This window comes from Pungitius pungitius, chromosome 11 (assembly GCF_949316345.1).
Source record: "Pungitius pungitius chromosome 11, fPunPun2.1, whole genome shotgun sequence".
NCBI lineage: Eukaryota > Metazoa > Chordata > Actinopteri > Perciformes > Gasterosteidae > Pungitius > Pungitius pungitius.
Window position 1 is genome coordinate 10,255,402 of NC_084910.1, and position 26,044 is coordinate 10,281,445.

Here is a 26,044-nt window from a genome sequence, read left to right on the forward strand (position 1 = left end):
AGCCCCCATCTCGATTACAATTGTTCACTCCTCAGTGCGCAGTTTCGCCCACCAGCGGACCCCCTCCTCCCCCCTAACCCCGGCTGGTCCACCGTAACTTTTGACGTGCTTATTAACCGACGGACCTTCTTGCGGTCCGATGAAGGTTATTAATAGTATATTAAGTTGACGCTTTGTTGCGTAAAATAAAGACCAAACGATCTCCTGTCATTCGCGTAAGAAAACAAACTCACGTATCTGCAGTTCAATCACCGAAGGAACAACGTCACGCCACTCCCCGTAACTTTTGACGTGCTTATTAACCAACGGACCTTCTTGCGGTCCGCGAAAAGGTTATTAATAGTATCACTCGCGTAAAAAAATAAACTCACGTGCCTGCAGCTTAATGACAACACCGAAGGAACAACGTCACAACCACGGTTTAAGTCTCCAGCGGGGAGTAGCCTCGTTAGCAGTTTAGCTAGCTAGCACTCTAGTACTTATGGCTCTCACATGTCTCAAATATCTTACCGTCCAGCCTCCACATTACTTACGGTCTGCTCATCCCGGGTCTCCGTCCCAACTCACGACACGCACGTCCACACGTACCGTTATCTAACCACGGTTAAACCTGCACGTCCCTGAGCTACGTCTTTATGGCCATAGATCAACAGCTGATCGCTAATTAGCTCACGGCGAAGAGAGTGAAGAGATTTAGACAAAATCCACACCTCAAACAAATGCTTCCTGGAGCAAAACTATTTGGAGTAGCCAAAAAATAATGACATTTTGAGAGACACAAGACTCTACCGAACGTTTGAGTGTAGTTTGTATGTCTCTATGTGTTTTAAAACTGCTCAAACAGCCGTTTACAAAAAGTGTACCGGCTGTGTTTTTTTTTTTTTAAATGTCGGCAGATTTGTATGGAAGCGTATGGGGCTCGGGGCAGACTTTGTCTCACAATCAGGCTCCTCACGCAAAAAGTAAATAACTCTGACATTCCAAACTTATACGAGTCCAACCAGCACAAGCACGGCTAATGTTTTCTTTTTAAATGAAGGCTGAAAAGTGAATATTGTGGCCGTAAAGATAAAAGTGCCTCTTTTTTTTTTACTGAATCCTCACACGGCGCTCACTCTAAATCGCGGGACAATCCGGAAAACTCCACTCTAAATTCGAAAGAAACCCCAAAACTAATGAAACATAATTAGTGTTTATGAAAAAACTATAATAGATATCAACAAGCTGTTTTTTTTATAAAATTGTTAAGACTTGTGTCAACATTTTAAAGTTTAAATGGTGTCTCTAGCTGAAAGATTGGAAAAGCTGAAAAAGTTGAAAGTTGAAGAAGTTTTGAAAGGATTTGAAAATTTAATCCATTAGGAAACCATGTTAAAAAGGTTGAAGATATTAATTTATATTAATTCAATTATAAGAGCTAAAAAGCTGAAAAGTCATAGCACCCCTCCCCTGAATGAGCTGAACATTTTAATATTTGAATGGTCTTAATAGCTGAAAGTGTGAAGGAGTTGAAAGGTGCGGCGGAAGAAATAGAATAATATGAAGAAGATGAATAAGTCGGAACTAGAAAATGCATTTCCTGCTGAAAATGCGTTGGAATGCAAAAAGCTGAAATTAATTTCAAAAAGTTGCTTAAAGTACAGAAATGAAACAAGCTGAAATTATTCTAAATATTGCTGAAAGAATAGAAAAAGCTGAAATACATTTTAAAATGGCTGAAAATACAGAAATGAGTAAAGCTGAAATGAACTTGAAACAATTGCAAAAAAACTGAAATGGGAGAAGCTTCTATGAATTTGAAATCACAGAAATAAAAGCTGAAATAAATTTCAAAAAGTTGTTTAAAATGCAACAAGCTGAAATTATTCTAAACATTGCTGAAAGAATAGAAAAAGCTGAAATACATAAATGAGAAAAGCTGAAATGAACTTGAAAGAATATCAAAAAAACAGAAATGGGAGAAGCTTCTATGAATTTGAAATCACAGAAATAATAAAAGCTGAAATTAATTTCAAAAAGTTGCTTAAAATGCAACAAGCTGAAATTATTCTAAACATTGCTGAAATAAAAAAGGCTGAAATACATTTAAAAATTGCTGAAAATACAGAAATGAGAAAAGCTGAAACGAACTTGAAAGAATTGGAAAAAACAGAAATGGGGGAAGCTTCTATGAATTTGACAAAATACAGAACTAATAAAAGCTTAAATTACTTCTAAACATTGCTGAATCTTTTTCATTCAAACTTAATGAACTTGTACACCGCTTTGCTAGTCTTCTGACAACTCAAAGCGCTTTAATACTAGATGACATCTCTCACCCATTAATACACTGATGACACAACCTACCATACACAGTGGCACCTGCCCATGTGCACAGAATAAACCAGACAGGAGAAGATCCTGGCAACAAGTCAAAATAAAATATAAAAACATTTTGCATGGTTGGTGAGTGCCTCAAAAGTTTGCAAATAGTGTAGAAATTACTGAAAGCTTCGTGGCGGTGCCATCAAAAACGCTCCTGGATACTTCCGGATAAGTTAACCGTCATGTCTTGATGATGTCATAAAGATGCGCGGTTTTGTGAAATAAACATGGACGCATACAGCGCCAATGACTAATACAAGTACTACGTGTTTCACTTGGACAATTAAATGTTAGTGGACACACACACAAATACTACAGCCCCCATCTCGATTACAATTGTTCACTCCTCAGTGCGCAGTTTCGCCCACCAGCGGACCCCCTCCTCCCCCCTAACCCCGGCTGGTCCACCGTAACTTTTGACGTGCTTATTAACTGACGGACCTTCTTGCGGTCCGATGAAGGTTATTAATAGTATATTAAGTTGACGCTTTGTTGCGTAAAATAAAGACCAAACGATCTCCTGTCATTCGCGTAAGAAAACAAACTCACGTATCTGCAGTTCAATCACCGAAGGAACAACGTCACGCCACTCCCCGTAACTTTTGACGTGCTTATTAACCTACGGACCTTCTTGCGGTCCGCGAAAAGGTTATTAATAGTATCACTCGCGTAAAAAAATAAACTCACGTGCCTGCAGCTTAATGACAACACCGAAGGAACAACGTCACAACCACGGTTTAAGTCTCCAGCGGGGAGTAGCCTCGTTAGCAGTTTAGCTAGCTAGCACTCTAGTACTTATGGCTCTCACATGTCTCAAATATCTTACCGTCCAGCCTCCACATTACTTACGGTCTGCTCATCCCGGGTCTCCGTCCCAACTCACGACACGCACGTCCACACGTACCGTTATCTAACCACGGTTAAACCTGCACGTCCCTGAGCTACGTCTTTATGGCCATAGATCAACAGCTGATCGCTAATTAGCTCACGGCGAAGAGAGTGAAGAGATTTAGACAAAATCCACACCTCAAACAAATGCTTCCTGGAGCAAAACTATTTGGAGTAGCCAAAAAATAATGACATTTTGAGAGACACAAGACTCTACCGAACGTTTGAGTGTAGTTTGTATGTCTCTATGTGTTTTAAAACTGCTCAAACAGCCGTTTACAAAAAGTGTACCGGCTGTGTTTTTTTTTTTTTAAATGTCGGCAGATTTGTATGGAAGCGTATGGGGCTCGGGGCAGACTTTGTCTCACAATCAGGCTCCTCACGCAAAAAGTAAATAACTCTGACATTCCAAACTTATACGAGTCCAACCAGCACAAGCACGGCTAATGTTTTCTTTTTAAATGAAGGCTGAAAAGTGAATATTGTGGCCGTAAAGATAAAAGTGCCTCTTTTTTTTTTACTGAATCCTCACACGGCGCTCACTCTAAATCGCGGGACAATCCGGAAAACTCCACTCTAAATTCGAAAGAAACCCCAAAACTAATGAAACATAATTAGTGTTTATGAAAAAACTATAATAGATATCAACAAGCTGTTTTTTTAATAAAATTGTTAAGACTTGTGTCAACATTTTAAAGTTTAAATGGTGTCTCTAGCTGAAAGATTGGAAAAGCTGAAAAAGTTGAAAGTTGAAGAAGTTTTGAAAGGATTTGAAAATTTAATCCATTAGGAAACCATGTTAAAAAGGTTGAAGATATTAATTTATATTAATTCAATTATAAGAGCTAAAAAGCTGAAAAGTCATAGCACCCCTCCCCTGAATGAGCTGAACATTTTAATATTTGAATGGTCTTAATAGCTGAAAGTGTGAAGGAGTTGAAAGGTGCGGCGGAAGAAATAGAATAATATGAAGAAGATGAATAAGTCGGAACTAGAAAATGCATTTCCTGCTGAAAATGCGTTGGAATGCAAAAAGCTGAAATTAATTTCAAAAAGTTGCTTAAAGTACAGAAATGAAACAAGCTGAAATTATTCTAAACATTGCTGAAAGAATAGAAAAGGCTGAAATACATTTAAAAATGGCTGAAAATACAGAAATGAGAAAAGCTGAAATGAACTTGAAACAATTGCAAAAAAACTGAAATGGGAGAAGCTTCTATGAATTTGAAATCACAGAAATTATAAAAGCTGAAATTAATTTCAAAAAGTTGCTTAAAATGCAACACACTGAAATTATTCTAAACATTGCTGAAATAGAAAAGGCTGAAATACATTTAAAAATTGCTGAAAATACAGAAATGAGAAAAGCTGAAATGAACTTGAAAGAATTGGAAAAAACAGAAATGGGGGAAGCTTCTATGAATTTGACAAAATACAGAACTAATAAATGCTTAAATTACTTCTAAACATTGCTGAATCTTTTTCATTCAAACTTAATAATGAACTTGGTAAATGGACTTGTACACCGCTTTGCTAGTCTTCTGACTACTCAAAGCCCTTTAATACTAGATGACATCTCTCACCCATTAATACACTGATGACACAACCTACCATACACAGTGGCACCTGCCCATGTGCACAGAATAAACAAGACAGGAGAAGATCCTGGCAACAAGTCAAAATAAACCATTTTGCATGGTTGGTGAGTGCCTCAAAAGTTTGCAAATAGTGTAGAAATTACTGAGAGCTTCGTGGCGGTCGGTCCCATCAAAAACGCCCCTGGATACTTCCGGATAAGTTAACCGTCATGTTTTGATGACGTCATAGAGATGCGCGGTTTTGTGAAATAAAGATGGACGCATACAGCGCCAATGACTAATACAAGTACTACGTGTTTCACTTGGACAATTAAATGTTAGTGGACACACACAAATACTACAGCCCCCATCTCGATTACAATTGTTCACTCCTCAGTGCGCAGTTTCGCCCACCAGCGGACCCCCTCCTCCCCCCTAACCCCGGCTGGTCCACCGTAACTTTTGACGTGCTTATTAACCGACGGACCTTCTTGCGGTCCGATGAAGGTTATTAATAGTATATTAAGTTGACGCTTTGTTGCGTAAAATAAAGACCAAACGATCTCCTGTCATTCGCGTAAGAAAACAAACTCACGTGTCTGCAGCTCAATCACCGAAAGAACAACGTCACGCCCCTCCCCCGTAACTTTTGACGTGCTAACGGACCTTCTTGCGGTCCGCGAAAAGGTTATTAATAGTATCACTCGCGTAAGAAAATAAACTCACGTGCCTGCAGCTTAATGACAACACCGAATGAACAACGTCACACCCCCGCTTTAAGTTTCCAGCGGGGAGTAGCCTCGTTAGCAGTTTAGCTAGCTAGCACTCTATCACTTATCGCTCTCACATGTTTGAAATATCTTACGGTCCAGCCTCCACATTACTTACGGTCTGCTCGTCCCGGGTCTCCGTCCCAACTCACGACACGCACGTCCATACGTACGGTTAGCTAAACACGGTTAAACCTACACGTCCATGTACGGTTAGCTAAACACGGTTAAACCTACACGTCCATGTACGGTTAGCTAAACACGGTTAAACCTACACGTCCATGTACGGTTAGCTAAACACGGTTAAACCTACACGTCCCTGCGCAGTGGATGACTCCTGAGCTACGTCTTTATGGCCATCGATCAACAGCTGGTCGCTAATGAGCTCAAAGTGAAGAGAGTGAAGAGATTTAGACAAAATCCACACCTCAAACAAATGCTTCCTGGAGCAAAACTATTTGTGGTAGCCAACAAATAATGGCATTTTGAGGGACCCAAGACTCTACCGAACGCATGAGTGTAGTTTTTATGTCTCTATGTGTTTTAAAACTGCTCAAACAGCCGTTTACAAACAGTGTACCGTCTGTGTGTTTTTTTTAAAAATGTCGGCAGATTTGTATGGAAGCTTATGGGGCTCGGGGCAGACTTTGTCTCACAATCGGGCTCCTCACACAAAAAGTAAATAACTCTGAGATTCCAAACTTATACGAGTCCAACCAGCACAAGCACAGCTAATGTTTTCTTTTTAAATGAAGGCTGAAAAGTGAATATTGTGGCCGTAAAGATAAAAGTGCCTCTTTTTTTTTACTGAATCCTGACACAGCGCTCACTCTAAATCCCGGGACAATCTGGAAAACTCCACTCTAAATTCGAAAGAAACCCCAAAACTAATGAAACATAATTAGTGATTATGAAAAAACTAAAATAGATATCAACAAGCTGTTTTTTTAATGAAATTGTTAAGACTTGTGGCAACATTTTAAAGTTTAAATGGTGTCTCTAGCTGAAAGATTGGAAAAGCTGAAAAAGTTGAAAGTTGAACAAGTTTTGAGAGGATTTGAAAATTTAATCCATTGGAAACCATGTTAAAAAGTTTGATGTTTTTAATTTATATTAATTCAATTATAAGAGCTAAAAAGCTGAAAAGTCATAGCACCCCTCCCCTGAAGGAGCTGAACATTTTAATATTTGAATGGTCTTAATAGCTGAAAGTGTGAAGGAGTTGAAAGGTGCGGCGGAAGAAATAGAATAAAAAAAAGGCGGAATAAAGAAAAGAAGAACAATACTTGGAATGCTTGAAGCATTCCAACTAATAAAGATTAGAAGAACAATACTTGGAATGCTTGAAGCATTCCAACTAATAAAGATTAGAAGAACAATACTTGGAATGCTTGAAGCATTCCAACTAATAAGAGAAACCCGGGGACGGGGCTGCAGGGTATTTCTTCAGAAATCTAACTTGAGGAGGAACCTATACAGTTGGGCCGTGAGATCCATGTGGTCAGGGCTTAAAGCCCAACAAGAGAGCAAGAAGGAACTAATCCCAACAACAGTAAGATACATGTCAGAAAAAAAGTCCTAAGAAAAGTTCAGATTGCCTCGACCCTGGAGGACAAAACATTTACAGCAAACAGCAATTTGAGTCCTTTGCTTTATAGTGTCAACAAATCAATGGCAATAAAACAGTATGTAACACTTTGACCTTACCCAGGCAGAGTTTGACTGGTTGAGATGGTTCAGCATGACCACTGCTGTGCAGCCGTAGTCAAAGACCAGCCTCCAAAAGTCAGCCGTGGTGCCCGGCAGAGGGTGAGGGGTGACGATGAAAGCAGCCTGCCGGTGGAAGCTGTCAGCGAGAGCGGCGTTGATGTAATTGTTGCTCTCCCCTTCTGTCGTAACCAAGAAGGCCAGCGCGCGATCAGGCGGCAGAACATCCATGCTGCGGTTCTTCTCTCGGTTCCTGGGCAACAGAGCGATGCTGCACTCCTCCACATCCAGGTGGGGAGTAACAGAGTTGAGCGTCTGCAAGCCAAAACGGTACAGATGTGAGATGAGATTCACGGACGTGGAAAGCGAAAGATTTAGTAAAACAGAGTGGTCAAAGATAATCAACATTGCATTGACAAGCAGATTCAAATGAATGGGAAAGGGAAATCTTTCATACCAATTATTTTTCATGAACTCTCTGCTCATTTAGCCATGATTAAATTAGTCAACATGAAAAAATATTTTCATCATTAATACACAGCATCAATAATAGATGTGTGACCTGCTGAGCCGTACTACCGGTTGGTTGTTTTGAGGATGAGTAAAAAGCCATGCAGAGGGCTCATGGGGCGGTGAGGCTTGCAAAAACAATGTCAGGCGGATATGTTTACAAGATCAAAGGCGAGCATGAAGCATTTCCCCTTAAAAGAAGTAACAGTTTGTTATTTGTGTCGCTGCACTTTAAGTTCAAATCACTTACTCTAACCAATCCATAAACTATGATTCCTATCCTATTTGTATTATTCATATCGAGAATAATATTACACTATGACGTTAAATGAAGGAGCTTCAGCCTTTTCCAGTATTACTTCCAAATGCTAAATCTAAAAAACAAAAAAGTAGAGGAGCTAATACCAACAGGGTAAGTGAAATAATTAAAAAAAATTATACCAAATATATAACATTTTACCAAAATGAATACATGCTTAATAGGTCGATCAAGGTCATGGAATCTCCATCCATCCAGAGACTGACCTGAAACTCCTCCCGTAGCTGAGAGGAATTACTCTGGGAATCCACTCGCAGCATCTCTTTGTAAGTGACTGCAAACTCGTTCACTAATATGGCCGTCTCTCCGCACAGACAGGCCTCCAAAATGGCATCATGGATAAACACATACTGCTCCTGAAAAGAAAACCGGTAACTTAGTTACTATGTGAACAAGTGGAGACATGCGCATGAACACATTGTTGCAAACAAAGGAGGCAGGTTGGAACAGAAAGAGATCACGATTGTATGAAGATGTGAATAATGGAACCAGACAAAAAAAACAATGACTCATAACCGGAAGCGAACATGTCCTACAATGTTGGTGATGTACCTGTATGTAAGCTGTTGGGAAATAAACAGATATTTATATAAATAAACTATATAAACTATTTATATAAATAAACTATCCCATACGTTGTGCAATTAGTTTAACAACTAAAATGTGTAATAAACAGCTATGCCAATGTGGGATTTAAATAATAAGTAGTAAAAATTCAAATGGTCTGCTCACACAGGAGAGCACATGCCTACACCACACATTGAGAGAAAAACAAAATCCCCATCTCTAAAACCATTGCCATGACCTTTACATGTCCCAGGGGGCCAGTATGATAATACACCCCCATCTCTGGAAACTTATAATAAATAAATAGAAATCCCACGAGAACTTTTGCAGTGGAAGAATATTATCATAATATAAACATTGATGTAACCTCTTAAATGGGTGCAACAGAGATTGGAGATATTTGACTCGAGCGTGAATGTGAATTAGCTTGCTGGCCGTGCAGCTGACCTGACCTCAGTCTGGATCATGTTGATGCGTCGAGAGCAGAGGGTTTTGACACAGTTGTAGATATCCACCACGCCTTCACACTCCGCCATGTCCAACATGACGTCCAGCACGATGTAGCAGCCGGTGCGGCCCGCCCCCACACTGGCACACAGAGGGCAACGTTTACCAATAACGAAGCAAGGTCTCACAGCATCAAAACACCAGACTTGTGAGTTTGTACATAAGTTGTTATGTACATAAGTTGTTGGAATTTACATGAGCTAAAAAAGAATGGCAAAGTCTTAACTGTCAAATAACGGCCATGCAACAATAAGGGTTTGCAAATGAAGGGTTCATGCTACGCTAGAAATAAGCCAATTTATGGGAGTGACTCCACCGTTTCAACAACAGTGAGTAAAACTCAACACAGATTTTCCTGTGGTGTAAGGTTTACGTTTTTTTATCTAGTCGGAACGCCTCACTGGCCACAGTGATTTTAAATAGCAAATATAAACGTGCTATATTTATGGATTTGACATCCTGTTGTGGGCGGGACGGCAGCACACTCACAGCAGGGTACACAAAATGCATTCCTTGAATAGAAAACTATAAGAACATAACTGGTTAATGTGTCATTAGTTATTATTATTAAGCGTGAGGGAAAGTAACTTCATTCTCTGCTTAAGTAGATATTACCCGACTATACTTTCCTTAGAACATTGTTAACAAACTGCTATATTAACGTTCTACATATCTAATATTCACCTACAAGACAGCAGAAGCGGACAAATCTGAATACACAGACTACATCTTGAATATCAGTGTTTGTCCCAAAGTCCCATTTAGCTGTTCAGTCCTGTGTTTTATTAGAAATCGGGACGTGTCTCTTAACGCCAGTGTTTTTGCAATTCAAAATATTTAATTCATGATAGCATTTTAATCACAGAAATGCGGCATTGGTTTGTAAAAGAGAACACAGATGTGCGACAGCTTGATTAAAAAACCTTGCCCATACTCTAGTTTGTTCATTGTTTACTAAGGCTAAGAGGTTCCTGTCAAAGCCAATGGTTTCATTTGTCAATCACATGCCTCTCATCCTGAACATCACAGGGGTCCTGAGCATAGCAACAGAAAATATGATCTATTAGTAAAACTGTTTGCCACGTTCTGAGAGTTCTGGTGGTGAATTCACAATAATTTTGGAAAACAAGTTACAACACCATGGGGCCACAGCAGCCGCTGAGCATCACATTACCTGCAGTGCACCACCACAGGACCAGCGTCAGGAGGAGTGGAGGCTTTCACTCGTCGAATAAAGGCCAACAATCCAGTGGCGTGATACGGCACGCCGTGCTCAGGCCAGGACGTGAAGTGGAACTGACGCACTTCATGCTTGGTCGCGTATCCTCTCTGTGTGCAATATCAATTAGCATTACATGTAAAACACCACATGTGTACGCCTCGCACCGCAGACCATGGTAAGGCCCTACAGGCCCTTATTTCATCCAAGACTTGCTCCCATCCATTAAGAGACATCCGTGATAAATGTGACACATTTCTCGGTTCAGTGTGAGGACAACCCCCAACATTATTTACGTAGGGTGCTAGGTCTTCTAGGACAGTTAGGCCTCTGGGCATCAAATGCCAGTAGCAGCTGCAGTGTGACAGACACGCGGAAAGGAATTACTGAGGCTCTCTGAGCTCAGGGAGGGCTGGGAGTTTTTCTCCTCTCTACTGGGAGTCACACAGCAATTTCTTCCTCTGTACAGAGATGACAAAGTAAAGCGATGGAATGCAAAGATTTGTTGAAGACAGAAATCCCCAAAAAGAAATGAAAAAAAAAAGCCAGGGAAAAACAAGCTGTCACCGGCTCCCAAATTCATGCAGCTTTAAATAAGCAGCAGCATGTGCCCGTGGAGAGCAAATTTGAGCGTGTGATGATAATGCTGTGTTTGTGCCGCTGTCACTCCAGCGTTGCCCTGAGCCCCTCCAATGAGAGACCCCCCAGGAGATTGACAGGAGGAAGACCATCGGGGGCACAACACTGGAACAGCTATGATGAAAAGACGACTCTTAATTTAGCCCCCATTCGCATCGGCAGTAAATCCTGTCATGTATCTAGCCCTGACGATTAATGTGCAACTTATAGCACAAGAATATCACAACAAGTGCTAATACAGGAAAAATATGTTATACAGTATATGCAAACCAGGGTAGACACAATGTAAATCTAAGAAACGTACCCTCTCCAAGGCAAAAGTTCGAACTGTGTATTCCGCCAAAGTCTCGGTCTTGAGCAGCGTGATTTGGATGTCACCATACATCTCGCTCTCATCGGGCCAGTACTTACAGCATTTCACCTGTTTGAAAAAAGTAATGGAAAAAAAATTAAAAACATCCATCCGTTAATACAAACCTTTTTCAATAGCAAGATAATCGGTTCTTTGAGGGGGAAAATGTTCTTTGAAAGACAATATGATTAAGGCTTAATTTGACAACGAAATTAATGAAATATTTCACATTTCTATACTCCTTAGGTAAATGATCAAGCAACTCTGTATTTAACTATAGCAAAAATAGTGGTGTTACAGTAAATAAATAAAAAACAAACAAAGGTTACACTTCAAATCCTGGAGAACAGCAAAAACAGTCCTCTGCAAGCATAACAGCGAGGAGTGAGGCAATCTTCTTCACCAAGATTGGGCATAAAGGAGGGAAATTTAGTTTAGTGTAATGGATGTGTTATTTAGATTCAGTCACACAGGCCAATCCTAATGTGTTGACTCGTGATTATTGGCATCGAGACCCAAATTGTACATAGGAAACACTCCCAGAAAAATGGTGTCATTTTCGCCACCCATTGAATAATACATTTCTCTTGCCTCATCCAAAAAATATATGGTACTTAGAGCGGTATTCATACACTACATGTATATAACAATAAACCTGTCTAATCATGCAGCGTATATACAAGGACAGCCGCCCTAGGTTCAGACATTTTAATGCCTATTTAACACAATTTATTGACTTTTTTCATTTAAAGATGTGACATAAATGTATATCTGACAACATCCCAATTTACAAGACAAAGAAGTAATAATCCCTGAACAACTCCTCAAACATGTTTGTAGCCTGGTGTGGTTTAGGCACGGTTTGACATTTTGGGAAATTTGCTTATTCAATTTAATGCCAAGAGATGAATGAGAAGATTTATTCAACTAATTACTGTGTGACCAATACAAAATTACAACAAGCAGCTGGTTGGCTTAGCTTAGCATGAAGGCTCGCAAAACTCCAAATCTCAATTGTTTAAAATGTTTTTTAAAAAGGGGCTGGTGGGTGGATTTTATTGTGTATCTCTTTCTAAAGAAAATCTTGCCAGGCTACTGCTGGCTGTAGCTCCATAAACACACATGAGAATCACATTGATCTTCTTATCAAACATTCAGAAAAGTGTATAAGTGCTTTATGTTGATCAGCTAGTGGCTTGCCATAAATCACCTTTAGGCTATGATTTGCATGCACAGCCAGCTCCTGTAAGATCCATACCTATCACAAACATAAACGCCTTTCAAATAGACACCAAAATGCCCCCTGTGGTGAATGTGGGATGCATCGGAACTCTGGGTGGTGGCAGTGTGGGGAAGAGGAGGGCGTGGGTGGGGGTGCACATCACTTACCCTGCCAACCTCCACCAGCTTTGTTATCATGACGATGCTGAAGCAATTTTCTTGCCATACCATCCTCCAGAAATCATACAGGGTCTCTTGTTTGGGTCCTAGTGGGAAGAGGGTAGAAATGACAGTGAAACAGCCACGAACGGCACACTCAAAGCATACTGTGCTCAATAAGAGGGTTGTTGCAGTTTTGAGATCCCATATTATTGCAACCTCGGCGTCCCTTGTCTGACGGTGGAGGGGGGTGGGGGGGGGTACCGATCGCTCAAGATTGTGCTGTCAATAACGTCATTGGGAATTCCAATCAGGGAAAGGGTGATGGGTGACAAAGCAACAGCAGCGGCCGATAACTAGTTTCTCCTTTTTATCAGAAAAACTGGATATCAGGTATAAACTTTAATACTTAGGTGACCTAGTACAGAGTTCCTCGGAAAAAAAAACAAAATGCTGCCTGCTGTTTCTTTCTTTCTTGCAGGTTTAATCCTGAGATCTCTCTAACACGAGTAAGAGGAGGTAAAGGAGGATGCATCTGCGTGGGAACTGTCACTCCTTTGGGTTTAGAAACAGCACATGGGCATTCAGCTGTTCATCAGAAACAAGGTTACATTTAAGAGACATGAGGGTGAACCAAAGGTCCTCCTCCAAAGGTCCTCGTCCCATCGCAGAGGTTGAGAAGCAGGTCGGCGGTCTCACTATTACCTTTTGGATTTGCCATATACACAAGATCGTTTTGACAAGAGCCTGTTCATGAGTATGCTCGTTGGTCAGATCAACTTGAATTTATTATATGGTTACAAAAGGTACTTACCTTGCTTCATGCACACACACACACACACACACACACACACACACACACACACATATATAGAGCTTTGCTTGGATACTCACCCTGAGTGGCGATGAAGTGGTTGGATCGATGGTAGCCCTGAAAGAGAGCAGAGGGATGACATGCTGAGTAAGCCATCTGCGCCTCGGGCACAGCTGTATGGGAGGGGGCCTCTCGGTCTCAACTGTCCGCTTTCCTTCCACTGACCCACTGCAGCCGCTGCTCGGATTTCCCATTTAACTGTGCAGCTCGTTCTGACCTAGTGCTCACTCCACACCGCGTCTTTGCTCTCAGTTTGGAGCAGGTGTAAATACTACATCTTAACAAACTGCTTAGAAATAGAAAATGAAATGCGGATCCCGACAACGAGTCGGGGCTCGCTGGCTGAACAAGGACTGAGTCCCTGCAAGGTTTAATAAAGACATGAAAAAGAAAACTAAAGGCGCACATTTTTCAATTTCAGGCGTCTGGTTTGTTAATCAAACTCTCTCTCAGAGCACAGTCCCATGAAAACAAATCCATTTTCATTGAAGATGGGACATGTACTGTATCTGGGATGATGAATTCAACCACACCCACATTTTTTTCCCCCCCCAGGAATTCTTCTCAAATGAGTGGAAGAATATCATACACAAGTTTCACATAAAGGCATGATATCACAAACAGAAACATTTTATTCAGGGAAAATGTGCAGTGAAGGTCCTTCATATCAAAGAATGTGACGGCCTTTGATATCGATGACAGACGTTTTCACGCGATGAGTATGGGGTGGAAATTCATGAATATTGAGACGTCACCTCGAAAGCCTTGAGGAGAATAAACATGGCAAAGACCCCCTGAGGCCTTTTGAAGCATGAACACTTTCAACGCACCGTTGATAGCGAGTACTGGACATAAGGGCTACCGCTCTACCGCTTCAAAGGGGAGGAGACACACAACGCTACGACACAACCCTATGGAACATCACCTAGAAAACCACAACAATGTTTGGGTTCATAGATTGTTGTCATTTCGAACAGCCGGAAGGGTAATTGCCCAAATTTCATTACATGCCTCTGTGGAATTGAGAAGGCAGGTCAGAATTAATCTGAATAAACTCCTGGGCCCACCGGCTGTCATCTAATCAGCATGATGGGGCAGTCCGTGTTCATAACAGGTTCCATCTTTTAGCGGAGAGCATCTTTCTAATATGTCGAGACTGTCCACGTTGCTGGTGGGTCACTGAACAGAATTTCATCCGGTCATGTAAACAGGGACATGTTTGAAAATGGAAATGGATGACCAGTGCTGTGAGGCCTGCTATCCACAATTCATCTGGCCCCAGCCAAACACTATCAGCAATGCTACCACTCCTCCAATTAGACCATCGCCATAGCAACTAAAACTACTACAACTAAAGAGGCCACTTCCTCCGTAAGACACATCTCCCTGCGTTCATTTACAATGAAAGGGCTACAAGGGCTTTTTAGGGGGGGGGGTAGTGGCTCAAATGTGCACAAACCTGAAGCACAATGTCATATCTTTGAGCATTTGTGGAAAGAAGATAGCGGTAAGAGAGGAGGGAAGTGTAAAGAGAAACTGGGAGAAGAGGGAAAGTAGAGCAATGGAAGGCAGAAGAACGAGCAGTGAAGTACTTACTTCCCTGTTAATCCGAATCTACAGGGTCCAAGGTCGAGGAAGTGGGGACGGGAGTAGAAAAAGAAGACATATAGGCTAGTGTTAATGAAAGAAGCTTTTCGAAGAAGGAGTTATGGTTACAGACAGGTGGGAAGAGAGAGAGTGTGTGTGTGTGTGTGTGTGTGTTCTCATTCTTTTGCGCGACTTATTCTTAAAATATGGTTTGCCGTGCCCCTTTTGCCTACTGGTAAACCAGTGTAATAATACAATCTAGACGAAGAAAAATAAATCGTGGTACTAAACCGTAAGATGGTGAAAATTGGCCTTCACTGTGGAACAAAGATAGGATGCTACCAGTTTGAGACTGTTTGTCTTTGTGTGTGTGTGTGTGTGTGTGTGTGTGTAAGAGTTTTGGATTGTGTCCATGGTACACCTGTCAGCACAACTTTGTTTCTCTGTAGAAGCCGCCAACATGTAAATCACTGGAAGCCGTGAGGCACTGAACGGCTCTTCATTTGCAAAAGGCACAGGGAGCTTTCAAACATATGCAAACTTCTGCTCCTCTTCAGGCAAACACACACCACGGCCGGGCAAATACTCTGGCATTAAGTGACAGAGAAAGAGAAGACGGAGAACTTGCACTTTGTCACCATTGTTTTAAAAGCGGAAAAATATTTCACTATGGAAGGAAAAACATTTCCGTTTAACCTAGGTTGTCAAAAATGTTCTTTTCTTTGGTTAATAGTTATAATCCAGCTCGCTGGGTCAGCCTGGTCAGGGACTGACGCTGACGCTGTAGTGGCTGCTGCATGTTTTTTTTCGCTCGAATGCCTAGACCTTTGTAACCTAAATGATGATTGAGACCCTCGCAATAAGTAGAATCCAAACAGCAGGCCAGCTTTTTAATGCCCTCTCATTGTAATGAACTCTAAAAGCATCTCACCACCACTGGCCACACTCTACAGAGAAATAACAGAGAGGAAAAAGCCCTGCAGTGTCAAGCCTTTTATATGAAATAATTTGGACTAAAGCAGGAGTCCACAATCATCAACTTACGCAGCCAGTAATGTTCTCAATTGAACTCTTGTGAGGTAAAGAAATCAAATTATATTAGTATATTTCCCAACACAACATCTGAGGACTATCACAACAAAATCACAGCGGAACTTAAATACAAAGTATATTTAGTAGGAAAGTTGTATTTCTTTTTCCTAGTGCTTCTGCTTTCTGAATAAACACGACCTCCCATAGTTTTATGAATGAGAACACGTATGAATGAGACCGATTGAGACAACTTAGCAACATACACTGTACATGTTAGTCATACAATCAGGGACAATGCTATCGGGGCACTGCATGTGTTGTGACAGTTAAGGTGAACAGTGCACAGGATAAACTCCGCCAAGCCAATCCGGAGATTGAATAACATCAATCACTATTTAATTTAGGGGGATTTTGTGGCATCTTACAGAAAGGGTCATCTCCTCTGTGAGGCATTAAATGCATTCATTGCACTTTGTTTTTAATAAAACCAAAAGCAGGGTTAGTCTGGGTCAGGGATTCGGTGAAGCAATTGACAATCATAGCAGCTGGCAAAAAAATCACTAGGAAGGATGTTTGATTGGATGAAAGCTTCCAGGTGAAAGTGGGCCAGCAGACTGGTGAGCTTACAGGAATGATAGAGATGGACTGTGGCTTTGCAGGGTGTGAGAGATAAGAGACTCAGCAGAGGCTGACTTTTTGTATCCCGTGTCAAACAGTCAGAAAAACAGGATTAGACTCACATCAATGTAGTTGGCGTTGATGTAGTCCGAGTTGGGGTCTCCCAGGAGAGGGTGGAGCTTCACTCTGTGGCGGTCATCTGAGACAAAAGAGCATAAAAGAGCAAAATACAAAGTAAGGATTTCTGTTCATTTGAATACAGAATTTGAGCTGGTTCTGCTGACTTACATCCCAACGTGTCATGCCTCCCTTTGGTTTTGTCCTTCTTCTTTGTGCAGTCCCAGCCATCAAAGAAGCTCTACACACATAAAGAGACATTTGCAGATTTGAGGAAACGGGACCTTTTTATATCAACCGTTCTAAAATCTCTTAGATGAACATTAATCAAAGTTTCAATATATCTGTTCTTTTTTATGTGATCCACGGAAAATCCGGAAACATCATATACTACACAGCAGTTGATATACTTGACAGTAAAAAAAAGTTCCACCAGTGCAAAGAACAACTCATTAACTAAATTCCTTTTGGGTTCAAATCGTGTGTACACCAGGAATGAAAGTATCAATAGATACGGTAAATAAATCCCCCAAAATTATGCCAAAATGTATTTGTATAACAATGAAAGCTGTGCAGGATAAATTGACCAAACAGGGATCATCCAATCGCAGTTTAGCAACCGTAACTAGGCATGGGAAGAAAGAGGTTTAGTAAGTTTTCACATACAAGAAAGCCAAGCTGCTTTGGTCACAATAAACTGTGAGACAAAAGACAAAAAAAGTAAAGCAAAAGCCAAGACATTTAACATATAATAGAAATATATGATAGACATATGTAGTGTCTTTTAACAAGGCGGCTTTTACACAATTTGGGGTTTAAAACGGGAGATTAAAACAGGCTTCTGAAGCTCCTCCAAGTATTTGGAGCTCATGTTACATTACCAGCTAGCAAGAGATAGGTAACAAATCTGCAAACAACAGTTATTTCAGGATGCTAGCGGGATTTGAGAAGCATGCTGTAGTCTAATCTTTCTAATCTTTTTCTGAAATCAACCTCACAATTGTCAGAAATTCCAAATGTAAAACTGACTCATTATCATGGTCAATGCCGTGCAGGAACAGACAAATGCAAAAGACAACAAGCTAATTATAGCGTTCTCTTTTTCCAAATTGAGATATGATTAAGATTAAACGTATAGTGTTGATGAGTCCTGCTCTGTATCGTTCTGTATACAGTTTGTGACACACTATATAGGTCATTAGAGTAAAGGCAGCACCCGCTTGGTGGATTGCTGTTCAGCTGTATTATAACACTTCATAAACAGCAACACAGCTCCTCATTCCCTTTTCAACCTGTGTGCACATAGGCATTGGGGCTTACTCTCAAACAATGTCATAAGGCAATATTAAGTTGTTAAAAGAAAGATCTATTCATATATGGTATATTTGACCCTATGCATTATTCAAAGCCCAAAACCCAAAGATCATGATGATTGCAAAAGATGCTGGTTTGCAGCACCCAAGAAGTTTTTTATTTTTTTATGAAACCAAGAGGTTTATGAAGTGTGCAAGCATCTCCTTCAGTTCCCATACACACACATCCATACCAGTCTACCCCCCGTGGTTGTCAGCCACTGGGGGAATTCTGCCCAAGTATGCATGCTGAGCAGGGGATTACAACGCAGTTCTCCCCACAGAGAGCCAAGAACCAGCCAAATCCTGCCTGGGATTACACCCTCCTCCCCTCTTTCCTCGTGCGCATTTGCGGTCCTCTCTTTTCCCTCATTCTCAATCTGTCTTCATCACTTCTCTCCCTGTACCTCTCTCCTTTCTATTTTTGACACTAGATGGCTGATGTCTCTTTCTGTGCTCCTACTACTCCTCTTCTCAGTCCTCTGGGGAGGAGAGAGGAGCACAGGGATGAAAACAGGGAGTGATAGAAACTCTCATTGGCAGGAATCAGTGGGGGGGGGTCGATTAAGAGGACAGTAAGAGGATCACATGAAATGAGGAAAATGAGATGCAGTCTTGAACAAATAAATATTACACTTTGAAAAATGTTTTTAACATCAAATATATTGTTGTAATGTGCAGTATTTGTTTCCCCATAATAACAAGACCATAGACTAGCTGTCATCTAAAATTTCCCTTTCGGGATCACTCAATAACTGTTATGTTACCTTTTGACCTGTAATAAATTTGGCCACATAATTTAAAAATGCTAGAAGCGTTGATGGGATTGATAATTCCATCACATCCAGTCAAAATCCAATCAAGAGATGACCGAGATGTGATACAATTGGGACACATATATATATATATATATATATATATATATATATATATAATGAATAAGCTTAAAGCTTGACTTAAACTTTGAATCACTGAGTCTATCAGCCTCGCTAACCTCCTCCGCAGGGTGCAAAGTGGAATCGTAAAGGTTTTGAGTCCTAAACTAAAGCTCTGCTGTTGTACGTTTCTGTGATCGGAATATGGCTGTAGTGACACTAGTTACAACACATACAAGCCCCTTGACAACTCACTGTAAATTCTCGATCAAGGGTTTTACACAACGTAGGTATACTCTTTGGGGAAATAAAACCTATACCTGCCGGGGGAGTGTGATACAAAACCCGTCATTTTACTTCATAATGGAGAGACACTCCATCAAAACAAATACTCTAGCAAAGGGGGAAAAACAAAACAAAGAAGTGTGTATTGATTTTTTGAGAGGAGGGTGTTTTTCCCGTGAGGGACATTTTAATGAGTCTACAAGCAGAGTTCCACAGGCGAAACCCATGAACCACAGACAACTTTCTTTTTTTTTCTCTTCTCGAATGCCATTGGCTGTGTGTGGCAACTCTCAGCCCGTCAGTTGTTCCACTGGGAAGAGTTATTCAGAAACCTCATCCTTTCATTATGAGCCCATAAACATTTAGCTAGATATTGCAGCAACTGAGCCAGTAAGACGGAGTGTAAGCAACACTATGTCAAACACGTCTCTACTGACAGGTTAGTTCAGGACTAAATGGCCACAATGAATTGGTGAAAAAAAAAACATGACATGGGATTAACTGCCAAGCAAACTTTAGTGATTTACAACAACTTAGAGTGCTGGAGCGAGCACACACTTGACCATTTGCGCGAGCACAGACTTGACCAAATTGTTGATTCCTCAAAGGCATCCTGTTACAGTCAAGGGAATCGTCCAGAGAATCAGAGTCCGTTAACTTCACAAATTACAACAGAGATTAATGTTGCAGCATATGTAACAGAGGGAGGTAAATACTGACATTGTTACTAGAAGGGGGTCACTTTTTGTATCTTCTCATGCCCTCCAGTATCCCCTTCCCTGTCTTTGCCAAATCCAACTACCTGTTAGCAGAAAACAGGGCACCCGAGAACCAGCAGAGAAGATCAAAATTATCAGGCCTGGCGTCATAACAGAGGGCTTCTTTTGGACCAGGTGAGGATGATTTATTCATATGCCCAGGAAAGTGTGATCCAGATGTCTTTTTAACCTGACTAATTAATTTCAGTGGGTGGTAAGGATTTGGGTGATGTGAGAGGGGGATCGATGGCCTCCCACACCACTCTCAGTGGAGTCATTCCTGCAGGGACTCTCTAAGCTCATCGTTATAACATGCAGTAATTGCAGCCGATCCTTCCATATAACTCACTTTTAAGGCTCCACACCCTAATCTATTAGATCATTTCCCAAAGTGTGTTCAGTTACAAGTGACATTGTATCCATGCCAGAATCCAATCCACAGCGTGAGGAGGCTCGGCTCACAGGTCTGAGTTGGAGTGCAAAGGCTTGCAGCTCTCTTTTACATTTTTGTGCCTGTACTGCAAATCACCTTTTCACAAGATATCGTGTCTTCCTGACGTTGTGGAGACAAGAGGAGAGAATATCACCATTTCCTGTGTGTGGGGCTTGACATCAGTCTCCGAGGAGTCCTCTCACTAACTTTCTGTGCTGCGCAGACAAGCCCAAACGCTCTCCATGCTAACGTCCTGTTACACAAACGATTTGTTTCTCAAGATAGTTAATCCACCATCTAACAATGAGGTCAACTAAATTTGCTGAGGAAGTCCTGAGTCATTACCAACTAGTGATTTTCCCTAGCTCTCTAAACTTCAATGAGAGAGTAAGGCTTTCACTTCTAGCCTTTTTTTAATCCCACATGGCAGCTGGCCTCAATGGATCAACACACTTGATCTTGTGCTGTTCTTCCACACTTAGAGGAACACTCTTGTGGATGTATACAGAAGATCCCAGCTAGCAGGCTTATAGGTGCACTGGCATACTGGATTGGGAGGAGACCCCAGGACGTGTTTCAGCCATGGATGCACCTAAAATAAAGAAGACACCTTCTGCTTTGACCGTAATCATGTTAAGCTGTTTTAAAATGGTTGAAATGGATGAAAAAGTGGATAAACTGCAGGCTTTTAGTTTAATACTGAATTACATTAGTAGATAAGTAAATGCGAAACCTCTATTATTATTCATATACATCAACTGGAAGTTTCAATGAAGACGGTGACCTTGAGGCCTCTTCGAGAACGGCAGCCAGAGCTGCTTTATATTTATTTATATATATATATATGAATGGCGTGTGCGCCTTTCCAATTATTCTTAGGTGCTCCACTCTTGTGGAGTTTTTTTTCCAAACAGATTTAGATTGACAATGGATTTTCAATAGATATTATAATGAATGCAATTAAAAATACTAATATACATATATAATCTGTATGTCAGGAAAGAGTGGAACAGTTCTGCTCATACTGTTGAAATTATAAGGTTGGCTGTGTTTATCATTTACGAACACCATCAGAGTACGAATAATAAATACAGACATTGGTGCACAATGGCACAACAGCAACGAACGCAATGTATTTGTCGTCAGAGTTTAAGAGCAACAGCTGTCTGCACTGTCTTGTGCTGTGTAAGAGAGGCGTGTAGTGTCACCTCATACTCCTGTTTAAAGCCGTAGCCCTCGGCAGTCTTCATCTGGTTAATGTGCTGGAGAAGGTCAGCCACTCGGACGGCGGGGTGGAGCTGCCCTGTGTGGTAGGGGGAGCCTTTACGTCCACACTGGTGCCTCGGGGAGCCTCCCAGCAGGCTGCTGGCCTCGTTCACTGAACTACGAGCATCACCTGAACAAGGCAAATTAGCAATTTCAGCACGACATTAAAGGAGATATTCATGTACGGGACAGGTTGAGGTGTAAAGACTAGCTTTTTAACAGGTTTGGTTGGTTTGGGACGACATTGGGACGCCGGTGTTACATCACATAATGGCATTCTGCACGCTGATGCGGACACATACAGTACAGAATGTGGAACATGTGTCACTTTGATAAGGTCTGTCAGGGCAAAGATGTCCTCGTGACGGCTCTTATGTAGACATGACAACAGCTCGGTCTGGGGTGCTGATGTAAGCAGATCTTCACCAACTTTAGAGTAAACACATCTGTCGTTTGCTCTCTGAGATTCAAGAGATCAAGATGAGAGTTCTGACAAGCATCAGAAGTCATTTATTTTTGATTCAATCAAAAACGTTCCTGCGCTTGTGTGCAGGTTGTAACAAAGAATATTTTTCACACAGGCTGATAACCATCTCTACTTCTGACATGTATGGAGTGAATGAGTTGCCTCAACGAGATTACAAGATGAGGGACGATGTATGTCAAGCTTGAAATTGCATTTGTCGTTGTGGTAAGCGGATAGGTTTCTGTACGCGTGTATTTGTCTTACTGCGTGTGCCGCAGGTGTGAGCATCCATGAAGGAAAGGGCCATTCTTTCATCTTCCTGTAGGGTGCTCTGGTCTGTGAAACTGCGCTCCATGGAGCCCATATTGCTCTTCTCTTGCCGGTAGGTGATGGGTGTCTTATTCATGTTCACTGGTTTCCTATTCATAGATAAAGAAGAAGAGGGAGGGGGAATGCAATAAAGAACAGATTGTAATATAGAGCGAGAGAGAGACAAAGCGATAGAGAGACAAGGGAAATGTTATGTTTAGTAGGAAATAATCCGGAGGAAAAGATCGTGGGAAACAAAAATAAAAAAGGTCGTGAAGTGAAGAGATAGGGAGAAAAATACTTCAACTGCCTGCCTTATTGTTTTCCCTCTATGACTTATGATTGACAGCCACAGCACCAGCATGTATAGGATGAATCACAAAAACAATGGGGGAGCAAAGAGGTGGAGTCACTTACGGATAGTAAGAGTAGTAGTCCCTTCTGGCAAGAGCGCGGGAGAAGGAAAAAAGAAATCAAGAGAAAGAAAAGATGCACGGTGAAAGCGATGTCAGCTGCGGCCAGAGTGCATTGATTGCAGTGATGATGAGATCCGTCCTTCTGTTCCGTGCGGCTTTATGACACATGCAAACGGACAAAGCAGGTGCTGACAGACCGAACCGCAGCGAGGTAGATAAACGCGTGTTTTTCCTTCTATTGATGAGGCCACATGGCCTCCTGTCACAGCAGATTTAGCAATCAATTCTCTGAGCGCAAACTTCACGGTGGCTTAGAGGTACCCGGCCCGATGTGTGGAGTAGACTTTCATAAACAACTGTTCTCAATATTAGCCTGGACGCTGTGTCAGCCATTAAATGACGATTGCTGGAGCCCCGGGTAACTTCCTATTGGCATGGCAGGTTCTTTAGAATTCAATTCAATCTCATTTTAGTAAGGTCATTTGAAACTTAAACTCGAGTGGCCTATAGCTGCTGCTACATTAAAGCACAGCCGCAGGTGTGGATGATTTACTCTAGACCTGGGGGATCATTGGCTAATAATCTCTAAAAGCACACCTTTTCCCACCCAATTACCATCTCATTTAAGGGTCAGGCCTCTGCTTGGTGAGTGTAATTAAGTGGCTAATTGGACTGCATCCGCCTTTTAATTAGATGCTTCACACTCAGACGAGGGCTGTTTGTTTGAAACGGGCGATGAAAACAATGCAGCTCTGGCTGCTGGTCCAGTATATTCCCAAAACAAGCATGGCCTTTTCAAAAGTTTAGCAGGTATAAAAACTGATTACTGAACTGTTCCAAAACCAAACATGAAAGGTAAAAACAATGCGTGGGGGATGTGGTGCGATTGTGCATAAAGAGGCTTTTCATGCACAGCATTCAGCAGACGTTTACCCTTTCTTAATGATGATGATCACGGCACCCAGCAGGAGGATGAGGACCACCAGACCTCCCGCGCACACCCCGAGAATTAGACCCATCTCCTCAGAGTGTTGAGTAACCTCCAGAGCCTTGCGGTGATCCTTGCAGGCCGCTAGAAGCAGAAACAGGGATGAAAAAAAGTGTGAAGATAAGTATGTTAAAAATGTAGATGCAGAGACAGAAAGATTGTAAATTCACAGCTTTCAAGGCCTCACAAATTAGATTAAAAAATAGATTTTTCACTAAAAGCATTCCAACTGCTTATCTTAAATATTGAGGAGATCCATTGAATTATAACGATTGTCTTGAAGCCAAAGCTACATTTCAAATAGCAGTGGTACTTGGCTAGAGAAGATGAAAGAGAAACACGTACAAAGAAGTGATTCCTTAAGCAATCAGACAGTAATTGTCCATGCTGTCCAAACCAACAGGGATGCAATCCCCAGACATACAAAGGGACAGTTCATGCTTTGACAAGCGAAATGATTGGACTGCATAAAAAACTTTGGTTTTCTGAGAGCTTTAAACCAGCGACTTTGGCTGTTCAGGATTTATACAGAAACCGAACAGAGGTGTGAAAATGAAGTGATTGCGTTAGATTACTATTTCCATAAGAGCGGCAAAAGTTAGAAATAATAGGAGACTAAAGCAATTTGCTAAAATACATTCGTTCAAAAAATGGGTTGCAGCACATGTTCTTCAATCCATTGGTGAGTTTCACCCTGTGATATTACACAAAGATACATAAGCTCAACCACTTCTAAGAAATACTGAATGAAATACCATTTTTACCGGTCCTCCACATAGCCCTACAGTTTAATCTCAAGGTGGCCCTGTGTCTGTTGGCTACTTGGAAGGTCGTTATCATAATAGACAGTCATTCCCTTCTCTGTCAGAAAGCTTTGTAAAGGGTGAGGAGCAGTGGGCCTTTCTAGGGGGCCAATGATCTAGTTTCTCTTGTGTGTGTGTCAGCCTGTCCTCCAGGCCTTCAACAAACTAGCTCTTCTCACTCTATTGGAACAGCACAACCCATCTCGAGAGCAGTAGAAGACGTCTGAGCAGGCCTGCGGATAGAGCTCTATCTTGCAGCCTGCTGGGGGGAGGATGAGATCTGGGGCAGCGGAAATGAAAACAGAGCCATGTTTTAGCCTGACTATCTGCAGCCCCCCGGCTGTTCTCACTTTCCAAAGCGCTTTAGAATTCTATACCAAAGATGAAAGTAGAACAATATTTCATTATTTGGCAGGATTTTCTATTCAATGATGGGTGTTTGGCATATTTGAATGGAGAAAATGAGTCACCGGCTCAATATTTGAAAGAACTGTTCCTTCTAAAACTGCTTTTTTTAAATGTAAATGCTAGGTTTATGTTACATGTTGTTCCAAAAGTGTCTCTTTTTGTGCCGTTAAACATATAGACACCACATATAACGGGTATATTATACTTTGCAGTCGTGGTAGGAGATAGTTAAGTCACACAGAGACAACTTTCTGTAGTTAGGGTGGATTTCAGCCCGTCTCCAACGCTCCCTTCAAAAAACAGCCGCAAACTCAGCACTTTCTGTTTATTTTATGCTGCAGATTGATTTGCAATTACACGTTCTACGTAATAAAAGGGTGCATTACATCGACTATAAATGTAGATGAGTTGAAAAATCTATTTCAGTTTTCTGACATTTTGGACAGATAAGCGATTTTGCCACATTTAGCCTGAAAATTTCTATTAATCCAAACACGAGCGTGAAATAGATTTCCACATGAATCCATGCACCTGCCACCTGCCCAATGCTGGAAATTGGCCCTTAGAGGAGAAATGGAAGTCCATTGTTGTGGTGAGCCTGCCAGAGGATCCTTAATTAAACTGTCACCTAGAAGTTGAAATGTAATCTCCAGCTTTG

The 26,044-nt window shown here is 41.3% G+C and overlaps 1 protein-coding gene across 7 annotated transcripts in view; it reads right to left on the reverse strand.

The window, feature by feature from the left end:
- Positions 1-26,044, reverse strand: part of ptprub (protein tyrosine phosphatase receptor type Ub) — a 132,564-nt gene that overhangs the window by 11,100 nt on the left and 95,420 nt on the right. For 2 of the 7 annotated variants that reach the window (XM_037453268.2, XM_037453267.2), the window contains exons 14-27: positions 24,121-24,259; positions 23,189-23,212; positions 22,727-22,881; positions 21,939-22,126; positions 17,199-17,268; positions 17,033-17,109; positions 15,270-15,287; positions 13,694-13,730; positions 12,809-12,906; positions 11,372-11,488; positions 10,384-10,538; positions 9,155-9,290; positions 8,342-8,491; positions 7,307-7,621 (exon numbers count right to left, since the gene is read on the reverse strand). In XM_037453268.2, coding sequence (XP_037309165.2) covers positions 7,307-7,621; positions 8,342-8,491; positions 9,155-9,290; positions 10,384-10,538; positions 11,372-11,488; positions 12,809-12,906; positions 13,694-13,730; positions 15,270-15,287; positions 17,033-17,109; positions 17,199-17,268; positions 21,939-22,126; positions 22,727-22,881; positions 23,189-23,212; positions 24,121-24,259 — 1,679 coding nt within the window. The remainder of the gene's footprint in view (positions 1-7,306; positions 7,622-8,341; positions 8,492-9,154; positions 9,291-10,383; positions 10,539-11,371; positions 11,489-12,808; positions 12,907-13,693; positions 13,731-15,269; positions 15,288-17,032; positions 17,110-17,198; positions 17,269-21,938; positions 22,127-22,726; positions 22,882-23,188; positions 23,213-24,120; positions 24,260-26,044) is intronic. The other 5 variants (XM_037453271.2, XM_037453270.2, XM_037453274.2 and 2 more) reach the window with 3 other exon arrangements.